Below are 12,344 nucleotides of genomic sequence, written 5' to 3'. Positions count from 1 at the left end.
AAATGCTTACTGGCTAAAATAGCCCGGTACAATCAATTTATGCAATTTATCAGTTTTAATTAGTCTGCCTGGAAGCTAAATTATATTTAAAAGGAACCAGGCTGCTCCAGTGAATGCTTTAGAGGAGGATTTTGTTTTTTTTAACTCCACTCCAATTTGTTTTCTCACTTATGTCTGTTGAAATTATTAGTCCTTATTAGCATACACCAGTCAACAGTGCAGTAAATAAAAGTAATAATTAGCTTTATTAGACATCGGCTAATTTAATGATAACAGCTGGTGATCAAAGTTGATTATGTCCTTCATCAAATAGGGGCAGAAATAAAAAGGCATAAGAGAGTTACAATTTGTGCAGTAAGGAAAATGTCTCAAGGCCTGTAGAATTACTTGGTGTAAAATGACTTAAAAAAAAAAAAAAAAAAAAAAAAACACTCACATTTAAATAATGATAAAAGACTAAATTAACATATCAAGCAACACAAAATTAATAACTGTGGGTCAAACGGAATATTGAGGACATTTGAAGCAAACTGTGCAAGAAACTGAATTACAAAAATATGATCTGTAATCCAGAGCCGACTGTGATGGTGATCTGATTGTTTTCTGCATCATGGTACTCAGGCATGTACACACAGTTTTTGAGGGGAGAGCCCTTAAAAATGATCTGCTCCATTGACCTACATACTCCTTGCAGTGCCACTAACCTCATTACTGTCACACACATGAGAAAAAAAAAAAAAAAACTAAGCACCAAGACATTTTTATTTTTAAACATAAGATATTTTATTTTTGGGTGAATTGTCCCTTTAATTGTTTTGCTCTTACATTGATAGATGGCCTTACTGTTACTCTAGATTTATGGCTTGCAACTAGAGATGTAAATTTTTGATCATTGCCATGATCGATCGTCGTTTAAATTAACAGTCGATTAATCAATTAATCGTTAACCTTAATGCTGCAAAATGCATCTATTGCAGCAGTACACATATGTATAACAGGATGTGCAAATGCCACTCAAAAAAACAACAACGACAAAACAAAACAAAAAACCTTTCTCACCCGAATTAAAGACGGTTTAGTTTGAATAAAACGCTAGTAGCAGAATTATAAAATGAATAGATGTGATTATGATCATTTGATTAAATGAAGTGAGCGTGCCATACATTTGATATCATTTTACTGACCGCTGAACGTGCCTCTTTAAATGGTTCTCTGGTGTTCATTTCTGTATTTTAAAACACAATTGCAATGTTTTCAACCTACATTATGGCATTTAAAATAAAATTATCTCAAATGTAATTCATGAATTAAGAATTAGTTTGATTTATTATTTTGTTCCCTAAATTCAGTTAAGTCATGGGTTATTTAAGGAACAAAATTAATGAAACATGAACAGTTGCCACAAATGAATAAGTCTTAGGAACGAATTAACAAATTGAAGGAATTAATAGAGTATCTATCACTGTGTCCTACAGCCCTGAAAAGCTCACAATATATGAAATAATTATCTGGGGAAAATACTTTTAGTTACTACACACATACTATTGCTTTCCATGTTGAAGAACTTTGTGTTGTTTCTATTTTAATTTGCTTTTAAATCACATTACAAACCTAATTTGTACATTATGAAATAATGATGATGCATTTATACAGTCACCGTCACTCACATTCGCTCACACATGTTTTGCGCACGAGCCGCACACAGCCCAACATTAAATCAGTTAACCGACCATCTACAGCTATAATCGATTGCATCTCTTATCGACAATTAATCAATCATCAATTAATCGTTAACATCCCTACTAGGAACATTCCAGTTATTATATCAGAATTAAATATGCACTTTGTTGGCATTTGACTTTTATTACTTTAGTCTAATAATGAGCCAGGAAATTTCTGTAGCTTCTGGTTTATTTCTCTCAAAAGGTCAAAGTCAAAAGCATTGTATTATTTGATACAATGATCTGTCTACTACTCTTGTAGAGTACTCTGTACACTGAACAAGTACTCTACGTGCTTGTTCAGTGCTTATTTAGAAAAATGCAGTTGACAAGCTGGGACATACCTACACCATGAAACACATCCACTGTTGTGTGTAGAAGTAGTGTAATAAGCCAATTTAGACAATCGTCTATCTTCACAGGTATAAAGTGGACACCTGATGAACATGGGGTTCTAGAATTCGACTGTCGAAATCGGAAGTGGTAAGTGAATATTTACCCTCAGCTATGAACTACTAATATCTAAGCCAAAGATGAATATGCATACCACTTAACCATAAAACATCTTATTTGAATTCATTCGTGTACAACTGACAAAGTATCAATTTGTGTCTTTTTAACATTTAATCTCTTCGAGACGTCTCATTGTCAACATAATCATCATATCATACTCTCCTAACATCTGTGTATTTACAGGTATATCCAGGCTGCTACATCTCCTAAAGATGTGGTCATTTTGGTGGATGTGAGTGGCAGTATGAAGGGGTTACGGCTGACCATCGCTCGACAGACTGTCTCCTCCATATTGGATACACTTGGGGATGATGACTTTTTTAATATTATCGCTGTGAGTTTAATAAAAAAAAAAATATTTTGATTTCATTTTATCACAATATCACTATTTAGTTAAATAAAATACATTCATTTGGTTTGAGCAGATGTTGGCATTTATGCCATGTCACTTGATATTATGCACAAACGTCTCACATGAAAAATGGCAGTTCATTAAAACATTTGTACTAAAATCTATGCTTGAAAAAAAGAAGAAGTGCAAGCCACTTGTGGGGGAACATTTATTCTTTGGTTCTGCTTCAGTACAGCTCTACACCAGATGTTACTAATATTGAGAGTACATTCTATAAGATAAAAGTCTTTCAAATATATTTTGTGGGAATGTGTATTTTTCTCCTTTCTTTATATTTGTAAAGTCCCATTTTACACAGGCTCAAACTCAGTTCACTCTGAAAGGTTATAACAAAATACAGTGATCTGCAAGTGATTTTCATTTTCATGTTCAGTATTATTTAAAACGTCTGAGTGCAACTGGTAAAGTGGTCTCATCCCCACAGAAATACACTACAGTCGTGGCCAAAATTTTGACAATTACATAAATATTGGAAATTGGAAAAGTTGCTGCTTAAGTTTTTATAATAGCAATTTGCATATACTCCAGAATGTTATGAAGAGTGATCAGATGAATTGCATAGTCCTTCTTTGCCATGAAAATTAACTTAATCCCAAAAAAACCTTTCCACTGCATTTCATTGCTGTCATTAAAGGACCTGCTGAGATCATTTCAGTAATCGTCTTGTTAACTCAGGTGAGAATGTTGACGAGCACAAGGCTGGAGATCATTATGTCAGGCTGATTGGGTTAGAATGGCAGACTTGACACGTTAAAAGGAGGGTGATGCTTGAAATCATTGTTCTTCCATTGTTAACCATGGTGACCTGCAAAGAAACACGTGCAGCCCTCATTGCGTTGCATAAAAATGGCTTCACAGGCAAGAATATTGTGGCTACTAAGATTGCACCTAAATCAACAATTTATAGGATCATCAAGAACTTCAAGGAAAGAGGTTCAATTCTTGTAAAGAAGGCTTCAGGGCGTCCAAGAAAGTCCAGCAAGCGCCAGGATTGTCTCCTAAAGAGGATTCAGCTGCGGGATTGGAGTGCCACCAGTGCAGATCTTGCTCAGGAATGGCAGCAGGCAGGTGTGAGCGCATCTGCACGCACAGTGAGGCCAAGACTTTTGGAAGATGGCCTGGTGTCAAGAAGGGCAGCAAAGAAGCCACTTCTCTCCAAAAAAACATCAGGGACAGATTGATCTTCTGCAGAAAGTATAGTGAATGGACTGCTGAGGACTGGGGCAAAGTCATATTCTCTGATGAAGCCCCTTTCCGATTGTTTGGGGCATCTGGAAAAAGGCTTGTCCGGAGAAGAAAAGGTGAGCGCTACCATCAGTCCTGTGTCATGCCAACAGTAAAGCATCCTGACACCATTCATGTGTGGGGTTGCTTCTCATCCAAGGGAGTGGGTTCACTCACAATTCTGCCCAAAAACACAGCCATGAATAAAGAATGGTACCAAAACACCCTCCAACAGCAACTTCTTCCAACAATCCAACAACAGTTTGGTGAAGAACAATGCATTTTCCAGTACGATGGAGCACTGTGCCATAAGGCAAAAGTGATAACTAAGTGGCTCGGGGACCAGAATGTTGAAATTTTTGGTCCATGGCCTGGAAACTCCCCAGATCTTAATCCCATTGAGAACTTGTGGTCAATCCTCAAGAGGCGGGTGGACAAACAAAAACCCACTAATTCTGACAAACTCCAAGAAGTGATTATGAAAGAATGGGTTGCTATCAGTCAGGATTTGGCCCAGAAGTTGATCGAGAGCATGCCCAGTCGAATTGCAGAGGTCCTGAAAAAGAAAGGCCAACACTGCAAATACTGACTCTTTGCATAAATGTCATGTAATTGTCCATAAAAGCCTTTGAAACGTATGACGTGCTTGTAATTATATTTCAGTACATCACAGAAACAACTGAAACAAAGATCTAAAAGCAGTTTAGCAGCAAACGTTTTGAAAACTAATATTTATGTAATTCTCAAAACTTTTGGCCATGACTGTACATCATGATAAAGATTATACATTTTTTAGATATTTTGCCTGCTGAAGAACTTGCATCCTTTCCCATGGTGGATCGTACAAATACCTTCTGTTCCCCAGTAAGGTGTGGACTCGCTAGGATCCTATTTAATACAAAATGCTAATTGAAAGTCTATTCCTCAATTCCCTAATCCATTTTCCAGTTTCTCCTTTGTGAAACTCCTAACATATATTTGTGGATTTTGTCGTGTTTATTTGAGAATTTGTTCAATTTTCATTTTTTTGTGGACTGTTATATATGCATTTGTAAATACAAAGCAGTTCTATCCCCATAATGGTCTTGCTTAATGTATTTATTTTGTGTGTGGCAGTACAATGAGGAGCTGCATTATGTGGAGCCGTGTCTGAACGGAACATTGGTTCAAGCTGATGTTACCAACAAAGATGTAAGTACATTTTCTAATATACCTGTATGTAAACTATAACTGTGTTGTCCACTGGTCAGGTTTGGAAAATGATTGATTACGGGATAAACTCTAAATAGCTTTTGAAGCTCATGACAGGTGGTAAAACTAGCGGACAGACAAGGACAGAGGAAGCAGGAGACAAATCGAGGCTCAGAACCAGAAAAGGCAGGGAGACTAATGACCAGAGTCCAGAGGGCAAAACAAAGCTCTGTGTCAGTCATTGTCAGGGTCATGTAGACAAGCTGAAAACTACAGGCTGGGAGATAAACTACTGTCATCTATTTTTATAAATTATTTTGAGCACCTTATGACCAGCACTTTGAAGGTTTATTTGGATTAAAAAAAGGCTTTTCAAAGTTGTTTATGTTAGAGTCTGTCCAAATGCTTTTCTAACAAATTGTTACTTTTTAATGAATGTGTTGAAGTGTTGCTGGCCAATTCTTAACTGACACTTAGAAAGTTTGTACTTAAAAATGTATGCACAATCCACATCATCTTGACATCTCTTACTGCTAGGTTGTGTTTGTGTTTTTTTCTCCACAGCATTTCCGTGACCGTCTTGATAAGCTCTTTGCTAAAGGGATAGGCATGCTGGACGTGGCTCTGACTGAGGCCTTTGAACTTCTCAGTAATGTGAGTCCACATCCATACACCCATATATGTGTGGGCATGTTGAGGTCATTTCTTCTTTAACTCCCCTAAAAATCAGAAGTAATCATGTGGTGCATAGATAGATAGATCTCTATTTATGTATGAAAGCCTGGCAAAATGTAAATATCACTTTCACAATTTAAAGGGGTGATTGATTGGTGGTTTCCCAGTTTTTTAACGTTAGTTACTAGGGTTGTGTACCAGCAAAGTCAAAATATAGGACAGGATATGTATCAAGATACAGGACTGCACTGAATTTCACCTCAGCAGAATTTAATAAAACCTTAAACACAGCATACTATAGGGCCTTTTCTAATTATTGACAGAGCATGCAGTCGACATCTGCATTATGAAGGGCCTCCATAACTGTATCACAAACAAAGCATTAACACGTGTTAGACTGCACACCATAAAAGCTACATTTACATTTACTTTTTTGGTGGTTTTCTGTTATATTCTCATAAATGTTGGTAACTATGTAAATATTTACCTAGCCCACACTGTGTTACAACTGTCCTAAGTAAAAGTATCTTTATAGAAATAGACTTAAATAAGACAAATAGTACAGCTAAATTATATGAGCAGTGGCACAGCTGTGTGGGTTGCTAGAATCTACATTCAGATTCAGGGACAGATAAAAATGTGAAAATGTGTCATTAGTGTCACGCTGTCTAGTCTCTGTTTCCCTGGGTGTCCACTAGTGGGCCCACTTCCCCTTAGGCACTTCACCGTAGGCACTACAATTCCCACTAGCTTTGTCCCTTCATCACAGTAATTGCACTCCTGCTAATTGCACCAGGTGCCTTCACTTAATTGTCATTAGCCTCCCTATATTTACCAGTCCTTTCCTGTTGTCTGTATGAAGTCCTTTCCTTTCGTATCCAGTTTTCTCGTCTCCCGAGTTCCTCGTATTCCGAGTTCCCATTCCTGTTCCCTCTTTGTTTGTTTGTTTTTGGACTGCATTCTGGTTTTGACCCTGGCTTGTTTTGGATTACCCTAATAAAGACATACCTGCACTTGGATCTCTCTCCCTGTGTTTCACTGGATAGTGACCGTCACAGAAGGACTCCATCAGTTTAGATCCAGCGGTATGTCTTTTCATGTTTCCTCCCCAGCCAGTATGGTGGAGCGGAGGGCAAAATATTTAAAATGAACTACCTTCCGCCAAGAGGGCAATGAGGTGGGTGCCATGGCACAGGTGTTCTGGTCCCTGGCCGAGGGCATGGGATATAATGATGCGGCCCTAAAGGACTATTTTAATAGCGGGCTGGATGACCCGGTTCCTCAAAAGGAAATTGCTCAGTTAGACACATTTGGGTTCTGGGAATTCGTGTGCTACTTGCAGCATCGGCTTCTGTGGGATGCCCCAGCCACTCCTGTCTCTTCCGGTGGGATGGTCGCCAGCCCAGCACCACTGCACAAGAAGTCTGCCAACCTAGCGTCACAGCACAAGGTGGTCGTCAGCCCAGCGCCACTGCCCAAGATGGCCGCCAGCCCAGTGCCACAGCACAAGGTGGTCGCCAGCCCAGCGTCACGACGCAAGATGGCCACCAGCCCATCGCCACTGCCCAAGATGGCCGCCGGCCCATCGCCACTGCCCAAGATGGCCATCGGCCCATCGCCAATGCCCAAGATGGCCGCCGGCCCATCGCCACTGCCCAAGATGGTCGCCGGTCCAGCGCCACTGCCCAAGATGGCCGCCGGTCCAGAGTCATGGCACAAGATGGCTGCTTGCCCAGCGCCTCTGCACAGAATGACAGCCACAGGTGACCCTCCAGAGTCGAGTCAGGTTCCCGTTGATCTTCTGGAATCCAGTCTAAACACCATGGCATTACTAGAGTCTCTCCACATCTCTGTGGAACTACCAGAGCCTCCCCACGTCTCTGCTGAACTAACAGAGCCTTTCCATGTCTCTGCTGAACTACCAGAGCCTCTCCACGTCTCTGCTGAACTACTAGAGCATCCACTCGTCTCGGCTGAACTACTAGAGCCTCTCCTCGCCTCGGCTGAACTTCCAGAGTCTCGTCACGTCTCAGAAAAACTCTCTGAGCGCTCGACTGATCCAGTCGTGTCCACGGAGGCTACCCTTAACTTGTTCATGTTCTCTGTTTCAGACTTGCCTAACCAGACTTGCTCTCCGGTTAATTCGATCCCACTGTGGTGGTCATCTACTCCGCCCTGGGGGGTTTCTGTCTCGACCGCACGGATGTGGTGGTCTTCTGCGCTGCCCTGGTGGGCTTCTTTCTTGACCACATGGATGTGGTGGTCTTCTACTACGCCCTGGGGGGCTTCTGTCTAGACCGCACGGATGTAGTGGTCTTCTACTCCGCCCTGGGGGGCTTTTGTCTCGACCGCACGGATATGGTGGTCTTCTGCGCCGCCCTGGGGGGCTTCTGTCCCGACCGCACGGATGTGGTGGTCTTCTGTGTTGCCCTGGGGGGCTTCTGTCCCGACCGCACAGATGCGGTGGTCTTCTGCGCCGCCCTGGTGGGCTTCTGTCTCGACCGCACGGATGTGGTGGTCTTCTGCGCCGCCCTGGGGGGTTTCTGTCTCGACCACAGGGATGTGGTGGTCATCTGCTCCGCCCTGGTGGGCTTCTGTCTCGACCGCATGGATGTGGTGGTCTTCTGCTCCGCCCTGGTGGGCGTCACGTTATTTCCTTCCTGGAGTTGCGTTTTGTGGTTGTTTTGTGTTGCTCTTCTGTCTGTTTTCCATCTATGGACCTGGTCCTCCGTCCCTCCCCCTGATCCTCCGCCGGTCCACCTCCCTCCTGGGTTCCTAGTCTTTGTCTTTCTCTTTGTTTCCCTCTAAGGACCTGGCCCTCCGTCCCTCCTCGTGATCCTCCGCCGGTCCACCTCCCTCCTGGTCTCCTTGTTTTTGTGTTTGCACTTCTTGTCTCTGTTTCCCCGTTTTACCTGGTTCTCTTGTCTCTGTTTCCCCATTTTACCTGGTCCTCTTGTCTCTGTTTCCCCATTTTACCTGGTCCTCTTGTCTCTGTTTCCCCATTTTACCTGGCCCTCCGTCCCTCCCCCTGGTCCTCCGCCGCTCCACCTCCCTCCTGGTCTCTTTGTGTCTTTGGTCTCTTCTTGGGTTCGGGTGGAGCATCTGGCAGCTGCTCCGTGGAGGAGGGGGTAATGTCACGCTGTCTAGTCTCTGTTTCCCTGGGTGTCCACTAGTGGGCTCACTTCCCCTTTGGCACTTCACCATAGGCACTACAATTCCCACTAGCTTTGTCCCTTCATCACAGTAATTGCACTCCTGCTAAATTCACCAGGTGCCTTCACTTAATTGTCATTAGCCTCCCTATATTTACCAGTCATTTCCTGTTGTCTGTATGGAGTCCCTTCCTTTCGTGATCCTGTCTTCTCGTCCTCCGAGTTTCCTCGTATTCCTAGTTCCCGTTTCCTTTCCTGTTCTTTGTTTGTTTGTTTTTGGACTACATTCTGGTTTTGACCCTGGCTTGTTTTTGACCACGATTTGGATTACCCCAATAAACATATCTGCAATTGGATCTCTCTTTCTCCCTGTGTCTTACTGGGTCACGATCGTCACAATTAATTACTCTAATTATTTGAAATCTATATAAATTTCTTCTTCTGCAGAACACTAAAGATCATATATAAACGTATAACTGTTGTTTTCAATATTCACTGACTTTCTGAAACACTGAGACATATTGAGACATATAGGAGCCAGTTTGTTCCCTTGGAGCTCTTAGTTTCCAGTGTCATAATTATGCACTGCATGAGTGAGTTTCTTGGAGAAGTAAGCACATGGATGGAGATGGGCTCTATTCCCCTACTGCTCGGAGAGGACAGTACCCATGCCTGATGTAAAAGCATCAACATTTACAATGAATTGATAGATGGATCATTTTGGATTGTAGATGGTTCTGGCCATGACTTAACCATTATTCAACCATGGTTGAATGCTTCAACCATCCCTTCATACATCTTGCTTCCATCGGTACTGATGACATATTCTAGGAACTGGGTGGAGGACTGATAGAATGATAGAACACTTTTCAGCTTTGAGATATACATAACTGTGCAAAAGTCTCAGGCCATTAGTATTTTCATGAGCAAAAAGGGATCTAACCCAGTTATTTCTAACTTTTGCTGTAGTGTATCAGAGTAGAAAATATCAGTTTACATTTCTAAACATTCAGTTTGCCAAGAACTGTAATACAGTGAGATTTTTGTATGAAGTCTGTCAACAGCCAACATGCTCCACACTGATGCTCACCATCATCGATAAAATTAAAAATAATAAAACTAAATCCAAACTGTAACAACATCTCCAAGACACATGAAAAAACCTTCCTTTAAAGTACTTAAAAAAGAAAAAGAAAAAAAAAATTAAAAATTTTGAATGCAAAGCGTGGTGATAACAAATATTGATTATGATTTAGTTCAGTGGTTTAATATCTTAGTCATGGGGACCAAATGCTCTGCACATTTTGCATGTCTCCCTTATCTTCAGCTCATTAGGAGACTCCATGAACTGAAGAATGTCACAAGTAAGGGAGACAGACCTTATAGTAGTGAGATTAGTTCTGTAAATAAAACTGATATTTTTACTGATGCACTATAGCATAAAACCACTTTTTTTTTCTTTGGTGAAAGTACTAATGGCCAAGGCACAGTATGGTAGATAGTTGTTTTTTTCTCAGCATGACCAGGAAAAGCTCCTTCAATTGGCAAATTTCTGAGTTGAGGAGAGTATTAATTAAAAATCAGAGTGGAAGTTAATGGCTTGACACCTAACTCATCATGGGACGAGGAAGGAGGATGGGACATGGAGACCTCACTTGTCCCTCAGCATTGCATTGCAGACATATATTCTGGGCCAGCTGGCAGAGATGTTTAGCAAGGGATAGGAGAAAGGCATCAAATTACATGGCCTCTACTGCTGGATCTGCAGGAGCTGACAAAGTTACAGCTGTAGGGCCAGAGTGAACTCTTGATGAAGGTAAAACTGGCTCATTCCATCCATTAGAAGCATTGAGATGAGAAATATTTGCCTTGGCATAACCTGAATAGCTGTTCACTCACATATGTATCACAAGCTGGATGGTTCCAAATTATCTCTTCCCATTGGAGAGCTCTTCTAATTAGTAAGGAAATAATCAAAGACATCTTAGCTCTTTGTATGTTGTAATACATCAACAAGTTCATTCAATGGATTAACCTGGCTGCTTCCTGCCAGGTTAATCTTTTAGGTCTGACCTTCTTTATTTAAGTCAAGTCAAGTCACCTTTATTTTTATAGCGCTTTAAATAAAATACATTGCATCAAAGCGACTGAACAACATTCATTAGGAAAACTGTGTGTCAATAATGCAAAATGACAGTTAAACGCAGTTCATCATTGAATTCAGTGATGTCATCTCTGTTCAGTTTAAATAGTGTCTTTGCATTCGTTTGCAATTAAGTCAACGATATAGCTGTAAATGAAGTGACCACAACTAAGCAAGCCAGAGGTGACAGCGGCAAGGAACCAAAACTACATCGGTGACAGAATAGAGAAAAAACCTTGGGAGAAACCAGGCTCAGTTGGGGGGCCAGTTCTCCTCTGACCAGACGAAACCAGCAGTTCAGTTCCAGGCTGCAGCAAAGTCAGGCTGCAGGCTGAAGAAGAATCATCTGTTTCCTGTGGTCTTGTCCTGGTGGTTGTCTGAGACAAGGTCGTTACAGGGGATCTGTATCTGGGGCCATAGTTGTCCTGGTCTTCGCTGTCTTTCAGGGCTGTAGAGGTCCTTTCTAGGTGCCGATCCACCATCTGGTCTGGATACGTACTGGATCCGGGTGACTGCAGTGACCCTCTGATCTGAATATAGACTGGATCTGATGGCTACTGTTACCTCGGAATAAGAGAGAAACAGACTAATATTAGCGTAGATGCCATTCTTCTAATGATGTAGCAAGTACATTGGGTGTTATGGGAAGTGTTTCTGGTTCCGGTTTACCTAATTAATGCAGCCTAAAAATCCTTTAACGAATTTGGATATTTAAAGCATATTAGTTCGTTATGTGTAAGCCAGTTAAAGAGATGGGTCTTTAATCTAGATTTAAACAGCAAGATTGTGTCTGCCTCCCGAACAATGTTAGGTAGGTTTTTCCAGAGTTTAGGCGCCAAATAGGAACAGGATCTGCCGCCCGCAGTTGATTTTGATATTCTAGGTATTATCAAATTGCCTGATTTTTGAGAACACAGCGGACGTGGAGGATTATAATGTAACAAGAGGTCATTCAAATACTGAGGTGCTAAACCATTCAGGGCTTTATAAGTAATAAGCAATATTTTAAAATCTATATGATGTTTGATAGGGAGCCAGTGCAGTTTTGACAGGACTGGGCTAATATGGTCATACTTCCTGGTTCTAGTAAGAACTCTTGCTGTTGCATTTTGGACTCGCTGTAGTTTACTAAGCGTGCAGAACAACCACCCAATTACAATAATCTAACCTTGAGGTCATAAATGCATGGATTAACATTTCTGCATTTGACATTGAGAGCATAGGCCATAATTTAGATATATTTTTGAGATGGAAAAATGCAGTTTTACAAATGCTAGAAACGTGGCTTTCTAAGGAAAGATTGCTATCAAATA

General features: G+C 41.3%; 1 protein-coding gene across 2 annotated transcripts in view; it reads left to right on the top strand.

The window, feature by feature from the left end:
* The window catches only part of cacna2d3a (calcium channel, voltage-dependent, alpha 2/delta subunit 3a), a 243,042-nt gene that overhangs the window by 95,902 nt on the left and 134,796 nt on the right, over positions 1-12,344 (top strand). For both annotated transcript variants that reach the window (XM_059503008.1, XM_059503007.1), the window contains exons 7-10: positions 2,144-2,204; positions 2,418-2,568; positions 4,987-5,061; positions 5,626-5,715. In XM_059503008.1, coding sequence (XP_059358991.1) covers positions 2,144-2,204; positions 2,418-2,568; positions 4,987-5,061; positions 5,626-5,715 — 377 coding nt within the window. The remainder of the gene's footprint in view (positions 1-2,143; positions 2,205-2,417; positions 2,569-4,986; positions 5,062-5,625; positions 5,716-12,344) is intronic.

Source organism: Carassius carassius, chromosome 21 (assembly GCF_963082965.1).
Source record: "Carassius carassius chromosome 21, fCarCar2.1, whole genome shotgun sequence".
Lineage (NCBI taxonomy): Eukaryota > Metazoa > Chordata > Actinopteri > Cypriniformes > Cyprinidae > Carassius > Carassius carassius.
This window is presented reverse-complemented; position numbering and strand designations above follow the sequence as displayed.